At 46.6% G+C, this 20033-nt stretch overlaps 1 protein-coding gene across 5 annotated transcripts; it reads right to left on the reverse strand.

Moving 5' to 3' along the window:
* Positions 1-745: 745 nt before the first annotated feature.
* GGNBP2 (gametogenetin binding protein 2) lies at positions 746-19773 on the reverse strand. 5 transcript variants are annotated; one of them, XM_039387382.1, is made up of 15 exons: positions 19640-19773; positions 18560-18710; positions 14650-14730; positions 12679-12932; positions 11753-11851; positions 9335-9496; positions 9135-9248; positions 6979-7188; positions 5760-5934; positions 4064-4258; positions 3365-3515; positions 2946-3071; positions 2716-2867; positions 2083-2331; positions 746-1425 (listed from the first exon to the last, which is right to left on the reverse strand). In XM_039387382.1, the coding sequence occupies exons 2-15, from the start codon at positions 18650-18652 to the stop codon at positions 1222-1224; spliced, it is 2265 nt and encodes a 754-aa protein (XP_039243316.1). In that variant the 5' UTR covers positions 18653-18710; positions 19640-19773; the 3' UTR covers positions 746-1221. The 5 variants fall into 5 exon arrangements, with proteins under 5 accessions (XP_039243316.1, XP_039243337.1, XP_039243322.1 ...); XM_039387403.1 differs by having other exon boundaries at positions 754-1425; positions 18560-18704; XM_039387388.1 differs by having other exon boundaries at positions 754-1425; positions 6985-7188; positions 19640-19772.
* Between the last annotated feature and the right edge of the window lie 260 nt (positions 19774-20033).

Consider the following 20033-nt stretch of genomic DNA (forward strand, 5'->3'; position numbering starts at 1 on the left):
AATGCACCGCCCGCCCGCCCCGCCCCGCCGGACACGCCCATGGACACGCCCATCGCGGGGACACGCCCACCGCGAGGACACGCCCATCACGGTGCGTGCGCTGAGTTTGCGGGGGCTCAGCCCCAGCGTGGGGGTGCGTCGTGCCCGGCTGGAATGTTTGGGTTGGGCTTTGCCTCCCCCCGGGAGATGAGAGCTACCGGGGAAGGGTTTGGGGTGGGAGGGAGCTCAAAGGGCTTCGCGTTCCAGCGCCCTGCATCCCCAAAAAAACCTGGGCTGTTCTATCCAATCAGCCCTGCGGGTGCAGGGATGGATAACCGAGCAGAGACCCTGCAAACAACCCCCAGCTGCGTGTGGGACTGGGGAGGGAGAAAGCGGGTGTGGAGGGATCAGAGGGCAGAGCAGCTCTGGGAAGGTGCTGTCAACCCCCTCACAAGGGTCAGGGATGCCCAAGTAATTCCCAGAGACTTGCGAAGAAACAGATTAATAGAAACAAAAAAAAAACCCCAAACCTGTGAAAAGTCTGACGTACAGATATTTATGAAAGAAGAAAGGGTGGGGGAGTTGGTGATTCTCTTTGTTCAAAAAGCACAGAGCCTGGCACACTGCTTTTTGCAAGGATCTGTCCTTTCCCAGGCCAGGTTTCCTCACCTTACACCCCCCCCTCCACACAGCCATCCACCTGTGTGACCAGCAGGAATTCATCCTGCTGGGAAGGAGTGCTCAGAGTACAAATATAGACACCCACTTTTACTATGCATATTAATAAATATTCTTTATTTAAATTTTGCACATTGCGCTTTAACATATTACATCCAAAACATTTTGCAAATGGATGTCTACTTTGTAAAATCTTATATTCAGCTCCTTGTCATTCTGTACAGAATTATAGGTACAACATTACTTTGCCACTAGTTTGCTTCTTTGTAAGTCTCACAGGAAGAGAAACATTGAATGAAAAGAGATGGCTTAAATTAGAAGAGAGGCTTGCACAGCTACTCAACTAAAGATACAAGCCTGGAGAAAGAACAAAATTAAGGAAATCACCTCCACCAGCCTCCCCCAGAGGAAAAAAAAAACAAAAAGAAAAAAAAAAAAACCAAGAAAAAAAGAATCACATTAATTTAAGATAAAATTTTGCCGTTAAGTCACTAAATTAAGTCTGGAAGGAGAAGGCGCAGTAGTCATCTCGAGTTTCAGTGACAGACAGAGAGGGCACCGGGCTCAGTTGGCTCCAGCTGTTGCCAGCCAGCTGTTGCAGACGGGCCCCTTGTGGTCGTTGAGGCGACAGTACTTGTTGAACTTCTCCTTCAGGTGCTGCCGGTACTGCTCCCGGTTGCTGTAGAAAGACTTGTTGTTTGCCATGAAGGACTGGATCTCGTCCTGGGAGATGAACAGCTCCTCGTCAGAAGTGCACTCGGACTCGTCCTGCGAAGGGGAACAGGGATTTCAGAGCTGCAGCACATCTGGGGGCACACACACAGCCCGAGTCCCAACTCACACCCAGGGCTCTGCTGCTTCCTGGGGTGAGAGGCAGCCACAAAGTCATGAAATCATTCACATTTCCACGTGGGAAGAGGATGATTTTCGTTTGAGGTTTTTGGGGGAAAAGGAGGGGAAAGAAAGAGGGGAAAAAAAAAAAAAAAAGGAGGGGGAAGAGGGGAAAAAAAGCAGGGGCGAGAGGAAAAGGGAAGGAAAGAAAGAGGAAAAAGGGGGGGGAGAAAGAGGAAAGGATCTAAATAAGGGGAAGGAGATGGAAAGGAAAGGGAGATAGAAGAAAGCTGTCCAAGGAGCCTGCAGTGGGAAGTAACATTTGAGGCCTGAGGGCAGCAATAATGCCCACTTCATGTTATGGAATAATGCAACCCTTGACAATGAACACTTCTGCCACTGCATTCCAGGGACAATTTCTCCTCCCCTGCAAAGCATTTCAGCCATAAACTTCCCAGAGAACGTGCACCAGGCAAACAAACTAAACACTGGGAGTCCAACAGTCCCTCAGTGGGATTTGAGTTCTAAGCCCCACCCTCCGCAGCCTTAAAGCAGGATGCTACAACCTCCAATTCCAAGGGAGCCGTTACTTACAAGGAGTTCCACTAAGCTTTTGGCACCTTTTCCAGTATCAGGAACGAGTGACATTTCTGTAGGTTCTGCAAACTGTGACACATTTTTCATATGCTCAAACCAAGGCAACTGCTGGCCGCTTTTGTCTGCGCTACAGCAGCTCTCAGCGTGTGTGTCTTTGGTCTTGTCGCGATGGAACTCTGTGTGCGTGAGATTCCCTGAGGTCTCTCTGGTACCTGGATCTGCCAGACAGCTTCCAAGTTTCTGAATCTGAAATGGAAAACAAGCCTGGAATGAACTACCCCGTGGCATTTGATACGGAACATTCGAGTTTCAGGTGGAAGCAGAGGGGAAAAAGGGGAGAGTTCAAAGGAGAGCAAGGATAGGTATTTTTAAATGTGTGCCTGGGAAGGGCAGGGATGTTAATTCACTGAGAGTGAGCAAAAGTGCACATGCTTAGGAATATAGTAGAGATTCTTTCCACCACAACCTATTCCAGGAAGGACCTCAATTCCAAAACTTGGATGGAGAGGGAACAGGAGATCCCTGTTACCCCGTTTTCAGCATTAAGCACAAACGGGACTTAAAATCCTCCCGTAACTACTTTCAAACGTAAGCATTTAGAGAAGCATCTGGCAGAGCCATGGTCCTTACATGGTCATTCTCACACTTCAAAGCTTTGCTTTTCTTTTTCTTCTTTTTGTTTTTGCCTTTTGTGTTGTTCTCTTCCGCGTTAGCCCAGCATTCCACACAGCTGTCCCCATCCTCCTCCTTGTCGTCGCAGCGATGGACACAGGGATCGTCTCCTGCAAAAGGAGATGTTAATTCTAAGCTACTGCAGTTTTGGGGACACTAAAGCTTTATTATCTTCTTCCCAAACCTACCATTTTCATCGTGGTTGCAGATGCCTTCGGTGCAGGCCACATCTGACCCCTCCCGAGACCCCGTTTCACTGCCCTCCATGCTCGATGAATAGCCACAGTCACTGCCAGTACAGTGTGGAGATAAACCTGAGGCAAAGCCAAAAAATCACTGTCATCCACAGGAACTGCTGCATGTTCTTCAGTTATGCCTCTACAAAAAGGAATTCATAGAATCCCAGACTGGTTCAGGCTGGAAGGGACCTTAAAAATCGTCTCGTTCCACCCTCCTGCCATGGGCAGGGACAGCTTCCTATAGACCAAGGGAACCTTCCACTGGAGCATCTCTCCAAAAACCCAATTGTTTTTAAAAATAGCTGAGCCCTGTTTACCCCTAAAAAGCAAACGTTTTTTAAAATGAAAAATAATAACAGTGAACGTACCTTTCTTGATTTTAGGTGAACCTAATAGGGTACCACTACTAGGACAAGTGCAAGAGGTGCTTTCATTAGTAACAATTACTTCTACACAGTTGTTGGCTTCTTCAGTGCTACCACAGGCTTTGCAACTGCTTTCTGTGAAGTTGGAGTTCTCCTTAAAACACAAACAAAACACACTTGCAGGCACTGAAAGCAGCTTTGCAAAGGACACTCCTTCCACAACAAAAACCAGCTGGCACTGACTGATAACAGCATTGCTTCGAATTCTTCACAAACACAGGACAACTAAACAAATTCCAACCAACCTTCCTACAGTAATCTGACCTACAGTCAACTAAGTTCAGTCAACATATCCTGAATAATTGCACTTAGTCAATTAAAGCTTCCTCCTCTCCAAAAATTCAATGGGAATTGTCTACAAGTAGCATTTGATTTCCTGTATTAAGTGATCTCGAAGGAGTTATAGTTGAAAAATACTCTGGCATAAGCTAAACCCCAGATTTAGGATTTAAAAAAAGAAACCCTGAGCCCCCAAAAGCTGAGGAGTTCCAGGTAACTACTTTACAAAGGCTGCACTAATCTGAAAAAGTTTTAAATTCCACCAGTAACCAAAACTAGTTCCCAAAAATACAGTAAAAGCCTCTCAAGAATCCTACCATGAACAGAGATCTGATGAATGAAGCACCTGGAAGCCCCGTTTACCTTTGCCTGATTGATTTCCTTCTCTTCTGTTGCCTGCAGAGGAGCAGGGATCTCACACACACACTTATTTTTCCGTCTGTTCTTCCGTTTTTGGCGTTTCTTCTCTTGTTTCAGCTCTCTCACTCTTTCTTCTTCCGAAAATTCTTCACAGAGCTGTTCCAATCGACTAATACCTTGCACTTTTTCCACAGCCATCTGTTTGCAAGAGGTTAGATCTATTTATAGCAGTTATCACAATTCAAGCTTTCGCATTTATAAAAAAGGAGGAGGAAAGCAGCCAGTCATAAAGTCCCAGCAACACAACTCCTGACTACAGAAGAAAAATGCCCATCCAGATTTATTCCCTCTGTTCAGACTGCTGAAGATATTTGTATGGAGGAGCTCTGTGTTTCACTTATGGCCCAGATTCACAATTTTCAGTGAAAAGCTGCTGAATTTTATGCATTTTGGGATCTGTTTACGTGGTAGATACTCTGATTATTTAACACAGCAGCACAAAAAAGCCACATCAGAACTACTGGTACAGGATTCCTGCAGCTCTTCATCCAGGGTAAGCAGGAAAAAACCTACTCATTTCCTAGGCAGTCCAACCTGAAGTGTAGGTGTATCTCAAAATATAGCAAGTATCTAATTAAGTTCCTTAATACTAAATTTAGAACAAATATCATAATGCCACATCTAGGTAAAGAGTTAACAGAATATAATTAAACCAGTCAACTATTCTGGATTGATGCTCTTACAGAGATAAAAATAAATTCAAAGGGCGTGGTTTTATTTTGGAGGGTTTTTTTCCCCAAATCACTCTGGAAATTCCTTTAGCCAAAATGAGCCCCCATCATTCCTACCCAGCTTAGAAAAGAGCCCCACATAAGTTCTGTATTTCAAATTCACAGCCATCCTTGCATACCAGTAAAATTCCCTGAGTTTTACAATGTCAATGGATTTTCAGCTCCATACTTTACTAGTTTAAAACCCCACCAAGGCAAAACCTGACACAAATGCTGAAGCATTCCCTGTCCAAGGCAACTTCCATATCATTTTTGGTATTTAAAAAACAAATTACTTGTAAAAAAACTCCAAGAACTAGTTTAGGGTTCCACTGTGACCGTTCCCAAACTGATTTTCTTCCTCCTTCTCTGACGTTTTAGAAGTTTTGAGAAAGAACAGTCATTATGAAGGGAAGATAAAGGTAAAAAAGATAAAGGTAAAAAAAAGATCTGTCATACCAACTATTGACTAACATGAACTACTGGTATATGTTAAAGGAACCACGTGGGGTTCTGTCTGAACCTCGAGATGCCACAGAGTGCATTTGGAACACATGGAATGCAGGAGTTAACAATCATGTCTGTAATTCAAAGGCACATCCTCCAGTTTTATTCATAAACCAAATAAAAACTGCTGCAACCTGACCTACTTTAAATGCCATCACGTAGAAGAACACAGAAATAACTGTGAATTAAAAACACAGAAGGCTCAGTGTACTACAACATGCAGCTTGAAAGTAAAAGCAAGGCTCAATCTTTTCCATTCCAGCAGATTTCACGTCAGAACACAGCTGTGCTGTGCAGGGATGTCACACAACTCAACGAGGGAGTCACTGCAACACCCCTGAAGCACTAACATGTGGAGAAAGCAGAAAAAAAGAACTGTAGTGAAGATGGAGCTAGATACAGTCAGATAAAAGTCGATTTACCTCGAAGCTTTTGCGCAGAGCATCCACCCCCAGGTAGAAGAGCATCTGCCACGTCTGCTCCTCGGCCCGCAGCTTCTGCCAGATCCGGTGCAACCTCTCGTAGAGGTGGATGCCCAGGCAGGTCAGCACCTCCTCCTGGGCGATGTCTATTGTCTTGGCGTGCCTCTCCCTGCGCCTGCACAGGAGTTCAACCAAAGCACAGCGTTGTTAAAGCAGCTGGAAGCCAAGCCAGGGATCAAAGCAGTGGCTGCCGTGTTGGTTTGGGTGCAGCTGCAGGTTCTGTTGGCACGAGCAGCCTCTCGCCCTGGCTCTGCTGTGCCACATGCGGATGCAAAATAGAAAGGACCAGGTCAAAGCCACCACTGAGCTCCTGACGGGCTCACTGTGCTGGTGAACAGCTCGGTGCCTTCCCACCTCGGACTTCAGGAGTCACCCCATCAGTCCCTGCCCTTACCAGGAGAGAGCAGCAGTTTTAATGCCAGTTTTAATGCATTGTTTTGTTTCCTAAAATATGCATTGAGTTTGCAGCAAATACTTCACCATCCAACTGAAGTTGGATAAACACACAAAGAAGTTTTATACGTTACTTACCGTACAAAGCAAAAACATTTCTGTATTAATCTGCTCATTGTCAATCCATTATCTCTCAATCTGTTCAATCTATCATCTACTGAGGGAAAATCATTATAAAAGGATTGACCCACTTAATTAAACAGTTGTGACTGAGCTTTAAAGGTACTGGGGTTGGAACCAGGAAGGTCTCTTTTAAGGATCTCTAATATCCCTTCCAACCCAAACCATTCTATGATATTGAGCTCAGAACTGTACTTTTCACTGGGAGATTTTAAGATGCTAAAACAGGTTCAGAAAGTACTGTAATACAAAAATGGCAGCAAAATTAACCTGAACACTTGGCATTTGGCAGAACTGTCAACCAAGGTTGTCTTTCTATTTCGCATATTTGAACACCCCAATGGACAAGCAGTGAACAATGAACCCGGAGACACTGGGCAATTTCTTTCTTTAAATGCACTCTGAAAGTCAAAAGCACAGATGAAACCTCGGCTACTCCGAAGCGCCACCTCCAGAGTCTCCCAATATTCACGGTCACGGGTTCATCACACAGCGAGGAGGCACAAAAAACCACTTTGACAAAAGACACTGAAGGATAAAATAAAGAAGCAAAGCGCTAGATAGCCCACTCTAGCCAATTACATACTCATACCCTCCTGCGAACTCGGGCTCGGCCCTCCCCAGGAGGTGGGCGATGAAGTCGGTCTCGCAGCACACGTGGATGTGGCGCTCGTGGGGGCAGCAGCGCAGCCCCTCGTACAGGGCAGCACAGTAACCCTTCTCCTTGCTGCAGTCCAGCTCCCCGATCAGGATGTTGTAGGCACGCAGCACCTTGTTCTTGCAGTCAGTGCAGAACCTGGGGGAAGCACGGCACAGCTGAGCTCCCGTCCCAGCGGGGCGTCGGGCCCGACCCACCGTCTGACCCCGCTCCAACAGGGGCACGGGAGCTTTGTGTCACTTCAAAAGGGAAAGTAACAAGATTTTGGCTGTAACTGCAGTTAGAAGTTCCTCCAGAGGGGCAGAGGAGGGGCAGGCACTGAGCTCTGCTCTGGGGGGACCAGGGACAGCACCCAGGGAAGGGCTGGAGCTGTGTCAGGGCAGGCTCAGGTTGGATCTCAGGGAAAGGTTCTTCCCCCAGAGGCTGGTTGGGCACTGCCCAGGCTCCCCAGGGCAGTGGGCACAGCCCCAAGGCTGCCAGAGCTCAGGGAGGGTTTGGCTGATCCTCTGGGGCACAGGGGGTGACCCTTGGGGATGGGCCTGTGCAGGGCTGAGGGTTGGACTGGATGATCCTGGTGGGTCCCCCCAGCTCAGCACATTCTGGGATTCTGTAATAAATTGCCTGTATGAATTATCCCACCTACCATACATAAAAGTCTGGGGATCAAAACTTTCATGCTCCAAAGCAAAAGGTAAGCTAATTGTTAAAATCAAGAAGTTCCTACATGGATGTGGATATGCAATTGCACCTTCATTCAAAGATCAGAAATCTAACAGTGAACAAGCTGAATCCTTAGCACAAGTCAGAACAAAATCCCTCTCAAGGAACACACTCCAAGTTACCTTACAGCAATTATTTAAAGTGTACTCAAGTGATAAGAAATAAGTTTCCTCTGTTGCCCCTGCTGTACAAGAGCAGTGTTTGTTTCCACTACAAACACCTTTAAGCATATTTTGAATTATTAGATTACTGTGCTGATAGCCAAACAAGGTTTATTTATAACACCACACATTCATTTTAAACATGTGACAGCTCATGTGTGAGAAGAGCACAGTTACAAAGTCTGTTATAATTAAAATACAACCAAATTAAGCTCATTCTATGTTATAAGAGGAGTAACCTTCAAGAAGCTACAAAACCTCTTGCTGCATTACTCTAAAAATGCAAGTCAGACAAGCTGCTCACATTTCAGCTTGAAAAACTGGCTCTCCATGCCAGCCCTGGATGGTGTTTTTCCCTTTGCTAGTGTGTCCAGCTTGACAACACCAAGTCAAACACACTTTGCTGTGTGACAGAACTACGGTACCTGCCTAGTTTCGGTGGTGAAAGCAAAGAAAACAGCAATATTATTGCAGGTTAGCAGCAGGAACGCTGCCAAAGCCCTGTTTAATGTCACAGGAGATTAAAGTTATTTTGTTTCCAAAGTGTTATTTCCACAGCACCGCCACCCCCACACCCATCTGTGCCCCCACAGTTCATATCAGAACCTTGAGACTGCTGGAAACGAAAACTTTTTAATCAGCACAGCAGCTACTGCACACATGCAACTATAATTTAGTGGCTTATTTCTGCCCTGCAAGAGAGACTTAACAGCACCAGCACTGCAAGTCATAAACAACTGGTTTAGAACAGTGATTTACAGGCAACACCAAGCCTAAAATCTGCTGCTGAACAGGCACATAACTCCCTGAAAGCCTAAGAGCATAATCCTGGAGTGGGCTACTTGTGAAAGAGTGAATGAATATACACAGTTTTAACACATTAAATTGTAAATTAATCCTAACCAAAATAATGAAGACAAGCAGCTATGACTTCACCCGAGGTCTCCACATTTCCCCCACCATAACCTGGAGCAACAGGTAAAACACAAAGAACATTTCACCATCTTTGTCTCATCCACTGCCCCAATGCAACCTTGCAGGGTTCCTCTGTCACCACCAAGCTGAGATCTTCAGTTTTAAAAGGCTGGCATAAGAATCCTCCACAAATTTAAACGCTGTGTGAACACACTTATCACACACACATTGCATTTTTTAAACTGCAGGTGTCTTGCTGAAAAGGAACCCTCTGTTCCTTTCACATACCTGTGTTTTCGTAGGTAGGTTTCTAACGTTTCTAGAAGACAACTAGAGTCGATTAAAACTACTTCATCCCTGCATTCCTGGGACATGAGCTCCCACACATCCATCCAACAGCCCCTGCAAAACAATCAGAGGAGACAAAAGGCTGCACATTATCCTGGGGGGGGTTAGGAAAGAAGCAAAGCAAAGCCTCTTTGGTTTACCTGACTGCTCCCTGGGAAGGTCCATAGCAGAAAATGATGCTACACTTGCTCTCCTTCCTCCTTCTCCTGTCTTCTCTACTTTTAACTGCTTTTAATTTCTTTGTACTGAGTCTGTTACTGCTCCCTTCACTGTCACATAGTATTACCAAACATTTTTCAGACCTATAACATATATATATTATGAACTAGTTATTTTTCCTAAGCAAATCCTATGAAAATGCTGCTGTGTTCCTTAATTTACTTTGAATTCTCTACAGGTTAAGCCTTAACTTCTAAGAAAGTCTGGGTCAGACATGAGATGCAAATTTTGCTGTCCACGTTTACAATCCAGACTCATCACGACTTTTTCAAGTTACAGCTGAAAACCAGTAGCAATGTTTCAGAATATTACTTTAAACATACATAAGTTTTAAGATTAAATTTCATAAGATAATTCACTAAAATAATAAAAGAAAAAAGCAAAACAAAAACCCCAAATTCCACACGTCCACTACCATAAAAAAAACCATAAAACACTCTATATTAAATGTAAAAAATTTGCCAGAAAAATACTAAAATGACATAGTTATTGGATAAGCTAAAAGTAAATTATAGAGTAAAGAATAAACATTAAATCACATGTCATGTGTACTCAGAGGCTTGTCTACACTCGACACTTCATCACTTCTGTGTGAGCTCATGGATGGATACAACACAGCAGGAAAATGGGAGGAAGCACCTCTATTTCCTAACTGGAGTACTTATATATGCCATGATCTCGTTTGCCAGAGCACAGGGCCTGCATTTCTGAGAGTTTAAAATGCTCCTGAGCCCCAAATGGCACCGAGCAGCCATGACCCAGGGACACTGAAACTGAGCACGTCAAGCAACCCTCGAGTGGAATTAGCTGGTTACATAACCCCTCTAATTAAACACACAATTACAACTCAAAGCCCTTTTTGTGTGCATGAAATGCCCAACAGATGCAACTCATCTGAAGGAGTTTCTTGCACAGAAGCAGAGCAGTAGCTCTACGTTGATAAATAAGGTTTGTTCCGTGAGACAATTCCCTTGGATGCCTCCACGGCACAGCTGGAGTGGGTTTGTGCCACTGCAGGAAGATTTGTTTGGAGAAATATCAGTGCTGATACACCCTGGGCACTTCTGCCCAGCACAAAGGGGTTTGACTGAGCAAGGGAGTGCAAGTCATGTTTCTGTAGCAAACCACCCTGATGGCCCACGAGCCACGTTACCTGAGAAAGCCAAAGTTTTCCTTGCACTATAATAAAATACTGCTCTTCCACATATTCCCTATTAATCTGCATCCAAAACACTAAGGGGATTTATTCCAGCATGAATTGTGGAAATAAAGGCAGCGCTCTCCTCTCTATTCATTCAGTTGGAGAACTGTTCTGCTGTGCCCAAAATGCCAACTGCGGGTTCCACAGCGTGTGTTCTCACATAGAAAAGATTAAACTTATTAAAGATAAGGAAAAAAAAACAAAACCCACTCTCATAATGCTACGAATTTGCTTTATTTAAAAAAAAAAAGTATACCCCTATACTTTCATGATCCTGTGTAACACAAGCTTTAAACTAATTATATGAAAGGCCTGTAACCAAAATATAATAGGAGATAATTATTAGTTACCACTGTGCTGAGGGAGCACAAGCAAAAATTGAGTGTCAAATTCCATATCCCTGGTATCCCAGGGGATTTAACTGAACCCAAAGAGACTCAAATCTGCATAGAAAAATACATGTCCTGTAACTGGAAACCAACTTTCACAGGTTGTACACTCAACCAGGAGCAGAACACAACTGACTAAAAAAGGTCCAGACACTCCAGCCAAGCACAAGAGCCCAATTTATTGGTCATCATATTAAAAAAAAAACCAACAACAAAAAAACCCAAACCCAACAAAAAACACCACTTCCAAAATCCACAACAGATTTACAGGGAGTGTTTTTCTGGTTAACCAGTTGGCATATATGCATATTTTTCAGTGGTGTGTCCAAAACATGCCGTCACATTTTGAGAAAACACATTTTATTGAGTCCCAGTTTTAACCCTGCACCCGACCACAATAAAGCCCTTGATTAACAGTTGTGCAAGGCATTTTTAATAATCCCAAGTAAAATGATGTATATTTGTTTAGCATGTACTCGTTCACCTCCATGTGAGAAAATCTGCTGATCAATCCTTTTGGTCTAGAGCATAAGAACCAGTTTGTCTTTCCATCACAGTGCAGAAGCCACCCGTGCCCTGAGCATGCCCAAAACTCCTGGTGCTTCTCTTCCTCTCCCCCATTTGGGTCTGCTATAATCCAGCTAACTCTGGCAAACAGATCATCGTGTAAGAACTGATCTCAATGCTTAAAAATAAATTATCATCAATACTTCGGTTCTTAAAATATTTGAGACTGAATCGGAACTTACCCCAAAGGTTTTGGTTTGTGTGTGTCCAGGGAGTGTAGCTGACATCTCTTGTTCTTCTTACTTTTGGGAATTGCATCAATCATGTCGTTCAGTTTGGACCTTTGGAAAAAGAAATGTAACCAGCTTAGGATTCTGGAAAGCACTTGTTCTTACACTACCTCGCTCTCCAGATCTCCATCTCCTCAGCTCTGCACTAACCTCTCCTACTTTTCCTGCTCACTGGAGCAAGAAGAAGGACCTGAAGCCAACTGGAAGGCCAAGGCACAGTGTGTTGAGCACTCACTGTTTGCTCTGCTGACATCTGAGAAACTAATGGCACTGGGGCTTTTTATTATGCTCACCAAACCCAGAAGGTTTCACTTTCTCAGGGTTACCTTTCTACCCAAGAACAGAAAGTTTTGGTGGGCAGGTATTAATTAATTTGTTTTCTTTTATTTTTTCCACGCCAAGTAGCGAGGCAAACAGTCACTCTTCTTCCAGACACCACGAAAACCCCACAGTGCCTGTGTCAGATTAATGGCCGAATATATTTATATTTATAGATGCCAATATTTAAATATTGGTATCTTTTAACTGCAATCATGGCATTGCAACTGGTGATATGAAAATCAGATTAAGTTTTGGGTTTTGCTTTTTCCCAGTTTAGGCAATAACTAGTTTAACATGGATATAAAAGACAAGGAGGTTTTTAAGACAAGACTGGATGTGGCACTTAGTGCCATGGTCTAGCAACCACAGCAGTAGTGGATCAAGGGTTGGACTTGATGATCTCAGAGGTCCCTTCCAACCCAGCTGATTCTATGATTCTATGACAAGGATGTACTCTAAGATGCAAGATGTGACAATTTAGTGTCCCCAGGAAGGCAGCACAGACAAATGCACAGACAGCAGCCTTCCTTTCCCCCGGGCAGCCCCAAGACGCTCACCCATGCACATAGAAGAGTGTATAAAGCTTCTTTGCATCAGTCATACAGCTGCGAGTCACAGAGAGCACCCCCTTTGGCCCCACTGTGAGGGGCTCCAGCGCTGGATTCCCAGATTCCACGAGCTGGGAGAAGAGCCTCTCCACGCTGCGCCGGCAGCCCACGCACGGCACCAGCTGGGAAAGGGCGCTCAGGACCTCCCGCGACGTCACCATCATGGCAATGTTCAGGTCCTGCTGCTTCAGCATGCTGTGTCTCTGCAACACAGCCACACGTGCCAGCGTTAAAACAAAAACAGGCACAGAGTATTTTCCTCCTCTTGTTTCCTCCTCCTCCCGCTCCGACCAGCCAGTGCTGCTTCGGGATAAACGTCGCCTGTCCCCGCTCCGATCGCGAAACCCTTCTCCTCCACCTCAGCACAGATGTTTTAGGAAAGGGTTTCACGAGTTTTCATCTTCTGCTCTCACACTCATCTTTGGCACATAGAAAGGGAATTCATGAATTCGCTGGCATTTATGGAAATCTCATTTACAACAATCTTGTTCTGCTCAGACCAAGACAATTTAACAATATTTTTCCTGGAAGACCAAATGCCAGTTCCCATTCCAATTCCAACAGCTGAAACCAAGGAAAGCACACATTACTGCTCAGGGTGAAACATTCTACTTCAGTAGTGAACACTCCATGTGTGCTATTCATAGAACATTAAAGACAACACCTTCTAATATTGCTGACATCAATAAACAATTGTAGATGTGTCTCCTGGTCCCCCTGTCAAACACATCCAGGCACACATAAAAAAGCACATACCCTTCTAGTCCTTCTCACTGCTGTTCCATCAACACTGAACTGCCACTAGCACAGCTCTGCAGAAGAGACAGTCCCTTCCTCACACTCCAACACACACATTTACACCTGGGCTGTCAGCACCACTGGCACTTCCCAACATCATCTGTCAGAGCAGAATCCTGTCAGTGTATTTATTGACTGAGGGTCACTTTGCCCTGGTTGCACAAAGCACAGCTGGATCCGCACTGGGAACGTTCTGCCACGACAGTATTTTCTGTATTATTGTCACATCACACCACTCAAAACACTCCCAGTGCAGAAATGCCTTGTCACAGCTTCTGGGGAAAGAAAGAAAAGGCCCCACAACATGAGAGAACTCAGCAAACCCATGGAACGTGTCAATACATCAGCTGAAAAGAGAAAATATTTTCAGCTCCTTTTATGTAACACATTATGAAAATAGAGCTATCACCAGGTAACATTTAAGGTTTGTGCTCCTGGAGGCAGGCCCATCAAATCATCTGACAAGCAATATCACTGTGCAATAATCCTCTTTCCTGTAATTAATGGCACCAGTCACAGCAAAGCAGGAGTGAGCTATTTTCACAACACAGCTCTGTCTGACATGCAGCACATGCTGGCAAACCACGAGAGAGGACGTGCAACTGCAGAGCAGCAACGGGGCTGCTCCTCTGGACACCAAGGGCACAGCCCTGCAGCTGCTACAGGTGTGCCAGGGCTGCACTTTTATTTCTATTATTAAAGCTCCAGGGGTACCACAAAACCATCTCTCACTACTCAACTACATATAAAGTATAAACTGGCACGTGAATTCTACCCTGGCACGGCACCAATCACAGGAACTCAACCTTAAGCAATGCCCACTTCCACTTGAAAAAGCAGTTCAAAACCAGTTAGGAAAATAAGAATCAAAAATGTATTTAGAAAGTGTAGTTTCCATGGTAAGTTTTCAGTCCTAACCAGACGTGCAGCAATTGCCTCCTGACAGGACAACCTGTAATAAATGCTGTGAAATCCAGGGAACAAAGGAGCCCAGTGCACTTTGGTACCAACATGGGATTGCTCACAGGTGCTGACGTGTCTTAAGTCACTCCAGGAGTCACAACCTCTTGAGAAGCAAAAGCACAAACCCAAGGAAAGTAAAAAACAGGAGCAGGTACTTACCTGAATGAACTGTTTTAATTGTGCACTGTTATTCTGGTGTCCATCGAGGTTCAGCACATTATCAGGAAACTCCATCACCATCTGTAAAAAGAGAGGAAAAAAAATTTCAAAAAGAGCTTTCATAAAAAAAAAAAAAAAGCCAAACACAGAACATCAGTTGTTTTACTTTCTTGGGAGAAATAAGACAAAAATTATCTTAAATGCTCACACTTTTCACATGATTATTGGAGCTTGGGAAAGGATAAAAGTAACTGTTTAAGATAGTAAATGTCCCAGCAAAGTAATAAATATTTCATTAATACAATGTTCTAGAGGTAGTTCATAAATGGCAACTCTTAAATAGCTGTCAGAGACAAAGCAAAAGTTGCTAAATGGACCATCAGAATTTATATTATTATCTACATGGTTTGAGACCCTGTTTCAGTTTTTAAAAATAACATACTCCAACACATTGAGATCCAAATGCATCCAACAGCCAAAGTGAATTTATAAAGCTATGAAGAAACAGCCACAATAATTTAATGACAGAGTCGACTCCTCCAAAGGCTAATTTAAAACCATATTAACCCAACAAGGTACTCCAAGGCATAGTTTGTTTTGTGTGATTGCAGCTGCAACTCTCAAGAGGCTCAGAGTAAAATGTTAAGCCTACAGAACAATGTGATTACTTGCAAGTAATTAATAATATTTCTTATCAAATTACTGAGAAACAAAGAGGGGGAGGGGCAGAAATCCCCTGCCCTGGGGAGGGGCAGAAATCAGTAAAATAATTCTCAGGTGAAAACCCAACTGTGCACCCATGGAGTAAAATGAAAGCAACTAGAGAAACATGTAAAGCCTGGCTTAGTTATGTTCTTGTCCAAGCTGAAAATAAAGAGAATTTGTCAATATGAACAGTGAAAGTTCACTTTAAAATCCCAAAGACAAAACGACAACTTTGAACTTGGGTGAATAACTAATACTGATCCATATCAACCCAAATTGCCTGATTCATCCCTTTTCCTCCCTCCACCTTCCCTCAGCTGCCCAGTTAAGGCAGAAGTCCCTGCTGGCTGCCTAAGTGCCACCCCTCTCTCCAGAGAACTCACACACTCTCACAGGCTCTCAGCTCTGCTCCAAAATAAACTCCGATTCTCTGGGGGCAGAAAGCGAGGCAGGATTTTGATCTCCCCTGTGCCAGAATCTGAGCATCAGCACAGCTGCCTCATCTTTGTGCAGGGCAGCCAATGCCAACTCCAACCTCTCATGCATTTCCCTTCCAGCCTCCCTTGCCCCTGATCCATCCACACGAAGCAGCAGCACCAGTTTCTGCTGCAGAATTACAGGTTTCCTACCCTGTTAATTTGGTGTTTCTGTGGGGCATGAGCTACAAGCAAAAGTAAAAGCTCTATCTGCTAATAACAGAGAGGCAAGAGATAAATCTGCCTATTTTCCCCCCCTCACCTTCATCTCCCACTATCAGACAACACCCTCAGGTATTTCGTACAACAGAGCGAAAGAATCAAAGGCTAAATTAATTCATGTGTCTGCTGAGATTTTATTAAGTGGTTAAACATCAACCACCATCACACCCTGAACTGGAAGGAAAAAAAAAATCCCATAATACCACATCAAATGGAATGCCTCCTAGAAATCATAAAAGCTGCTTAAGAAATGAAAAGGGTTCAATATTCAAACCTCCTTTCATTTCTAGCTGAGCCAGAAGGAGCTGAGCAGTGTGGTGGTGGTGCACAACCCATTGAGTATCTCACTGCACCTCAACTGCCTGCTGTGCTACTACAAAGCTTAGAGCACTCTGGCCATTCACTCCTAATTTACAGCCACTGATTCTAGATTTAAAGCTAAGATTAAATCTTCCAGGTGACTAACAGACAGTTAGTCCCTCTACTTGTAACATTTGTGATTTAAATGAAGTCAACAGAAGCCAGTTACTACCAAGAACCACTATTTTTCTACAGATAGTGCTGCAGATGCAAAATTCTGTTTCAAAGACAGCTCCACGTCTTGTTCTCATTAAGGATTTTAAAAATAAATTATAGATGGCAGACAAGGAAGCTGAGAGTTCATTCACTTGCTTCTGCAGATTTATTTAACAAAAGCCTCCAGAAACCACCTAGAAATCCAAGCACTTTGTAACAATAATAATGGGATGGGAAAAAAAATGGACCCAAGATAAGATTTCTTCATGGTAAGGATGACTTGCACTTGCATAAATGCCTCTCCTCCAGATGGATACAAAACTGATTTACAGCTGGAGGAGCCTTTCAATCACAAGGACAGTGTAAAAAGCAGTAGGACAGTAACAACACAGTGCAATTACACAGAGTTTGGGCCTGGCGTTAAAATTCCAGGACCAAACCACAAATGGAATTTTAGGCCTGCTGAAGACATCTGTCTGTGCCTGGTACAGCTGAATGTTCTCTCTTTCTCAACCTATTACACACAACAAAGGTAACAAGAGCATGGCAAGTCTACATGACACAAGCTAGTGGGTAATTTTTACCAGGGAGTCCAAGGAAAATAAAATAGAGAGAGAGAGAAATCCAAGAGCTTAAAACTCCATGGGGAATGAATGGGCAAAATAACTTAAAAGGCGTGACCCAGACACCCAAAACCACAAACTTACACTATTCCTGCACAGTGCTGGGTTTTCCAGGTCATAAATCCCTTTAGGACAGATAGATACTGTTCTGGACAACTGTGGGGGAAACTTTGCCTCATGTATAAGCACAGTTAACAGAGATGACATAAACAGTGATGATGTTTGGTAAATTAATAATATGCCACCCTTCAAATGATCCAAACTAAAATACAGCAAAGATCCTTTCTTCAGATGCAGCAAAACCAGATGAGGTCAAGATAGATAATTTTTAACAGTGGGATGGAGGGTAAGGGACTGTCTGAAGATACTCAATTATTTTGTTCTGGAAGATGGAAGAATCCCTGAATGGTTTGGGTTGAAAGGACCTTAAAGATCATCCAGTTTCAACCCCCTGCAACGAGCAAGGACACCTTCCAGTAGAAATTATATTACAGAGTTGCCCAAGTTAGCTGATATAAACCTCAGGGATTCCTCCATACTAAACATGAGATCAGGAATTTAAAGCACCCACATTTTATACCATTTAAAGTAACAGCAGGTACTGTCACACTGACAGCAAGAGAAATCAAATACAAATAATCAAGATACCAAATTACACTATCTAAGTGCACTATTATTTTCTACCCGCTATTTTCATGCCTTAAAAATTAAAACAAACATCAACTGGCTAGCCAGAGAATTTTTTTTCACTTTGCCATGTGTTTCCCCACGATGCAATTTCTGAGCCTTCCTCTAAACCCAGGAGAAGGAGGACCAGAAAGCCTCTAAGCTGCACTTAGCTGATTTTTCCACTGAATATTCTAGAAAAAGCAAAAAAAAACCACCACGTTTTTCAATTCAGAAATGGGAAACTCCCTCAGATCCTGCAGACACAGCAGCACGTTGCTGCACGCTAAATAAGCCCGACTTTAAGGCAAAGGTTTCACAACCACCTTTAGCCTTTTCTCGCCTGTTCAGGAGCGGGGTAACGACAGGGTTTTAAGCTGGGCTTTAACGTTAACATGGCTCCCTTCCTCCTCGGCTGGAAAATGGCTTTGCTCCACCTCTGGGCTCGACACACGCCGGTGGCTCCAACACAAGTTGTGCCCAGGCCCCAGCGCGGCAGCGAGTCCCTCGTTCTTCCGCGGCCTGCCCGCCTCGGGAGCCGCGGATCAGATAAAAAAAAAAAAAAAAATAAAGCCAAAGTTGCCACAGGCAGCGCAGTTTAAACGCCGAGATGAACGAGGAGCCAGCGCGGCCCGGCCGGGGGGGGAAGGCCCGGCCCGGGCATTGCAACACGCGGGGCGGCCCCCGGGGGGGAGCACTCACCGTGAGCGTGTCATCGATGTACAGCGGGATCTGCCTCTTCTCGAAGGGGAATTCCTCCTCGCCGTCCCGGCACACCGCCACCAGCCGCGCCATCGCTGCTGCCGCTTCTTCCTCCTCCTCCTCCTCCCCGCTGTGCTGCTGCTGCTGCTGCCTGCGAGCGGCCCAGCCCCGGAGTAAACACCCAGCGCGCTCCCCCGCCACACTTTCACCACCTCCGCACGCACACCCAGACACAGCCTGCGCTCCGCATCGCCTGATTCAACACGGCCCGGCCCGCCCCGGCCGCCGGGCGGCTCCGCGGGGGGCACGGACGGGCACGGAGCGGCGGGACACGGGGGGACGGACGGGGGGCACGGAGACCCGGCTGGGGGGGATGGAGCACCAGCGGGGGAGATGGAGCCCAGTTAAGGAGGGTGAAGCCAGGCGCGGGGAGCGGGGGTGCTGGAAGGGCGGGGGGGGAGATGGAGATCCGTTTGGGGGGGATGGAGCCAGCCGGGGGGAGATGGAGCTCGGTGGGGTACATGTAGCCCGGCTGGGGGGAGATGGAGCCCAGCTGAGAGGGACGGAAACCCGGTGGCAGAACAGAACCCAGCTGGGGGGGATGGAGACCAACAGGGGGGAAATGGACCCTGGTGGGGAGAGAGTGAGACTGGTAGGGGGAGAGGGAGCCCCGTGGGGTGATGGAGCGCTCGGGGGCCATGGACCTGGGGAGCGGAGGGCCAGGAGGAGATGGAGCCGCCGCCCCCCGCCCGCCACCGGCCCAGCGCGGCCGGCGGGACCCGCCCAGCCCGGCCCGGCGCGGCCCTGCGGCTCCTCCGCACCCCGGGCCGGGGCAGGGGGAGCCGCCACAACGCCCGGCGCTGCCCCCGGGGCGCCCCTCCCCGCCGGCCAGCGCCCGCCCCGCCGCCTCCCCGCGGGGCTGCACCGCGGTCCCGCCGCACACCCACCCCTTCCGAACGGCGCTGCCCGGCCTCGCCCGGTGCCGGGGAGCAGCCCCGCGCGGCGGCCGGGTTCCCGTCCCCCCGGCCCCCCCTTCCCTCCCCTCGCCGGGGGCGCTGCCCGCGGCCCCCGGGCCCTCACCGGGTGCTGGCGGCGCTCGGGGCCCGGGCGCTGTGACAGGCGGGCGGCACCGCGGGCTCCGGAGCCGCCTCCTCGTCGCTGCCGCCCGCCCCGGGGCCGCCCCGCCCCGCTCTCGCGAGAGCCGCGGGCACCGCCCGGTACCGCCCGCGGGCACCGGCCGGGCCCGAGCGCGGGGGGAGCGGGCGGGGCGCGGGGAGGCGGCCCCGGAACGGCCCCTGGGCCGGTGCCCGGAACGGCCGCCGGGAGCGGCGGTTTGGGCGGCGAGAGGCCCGGGGGGAGCCCCGGAGGGGGGTTAAAACCCGCCGCCGCCTCGAGTTGCCCCTCACGGGGCGTTACCGCGGGCGCGAACGGCCCCGGCAGGGTCCTGCCCTGGCGCGGAGGGGCAAAAATGCGC

The sequence above is a fragment of the Pipra filicauda genome, unplaced genomic scaffold, assembly GCF_003945595.2.
Source record: "Pipra filicauda isolate LSUMZ 115617 unplaced genomic scaffold, ASM394559v2 scaffold120_size2142806_pilon, whole genome shotgun sequence".
In the NCBI taxonomy this organism is placed as follows: Eukaryota; Metazoa; Chordata; class Aves; order Passeriformes; family Pipridae; genus Pipra; species Pipra filicauda.

Excerpts from the sequence above, each read along its gene's own strand:
- GGNBP2 (XM_039387382.1), bottom strand. The coding sequence starts at position 18,652 with ATGGCGCGGCTGGTGGCGGTGTGCCGGGACGGCGAGGAGGAATTCCCC. Across the intron at positions 9,497-11,752 it reads CACAAACCAAAACCTTTGGG|GTCTGAAAAATGTTTGGTAA; the intron begins GTAAGTTCCGAT and ends TATATGTTATAG. Across the intron at positions 9,249-9,334 it reads CCTTCCCAGGGAGCAGTCAG|GGGCTGTTGGATGGATGTGT; the intron begins GTAAACCAAAGA and ends ATTGTTTTGCAG.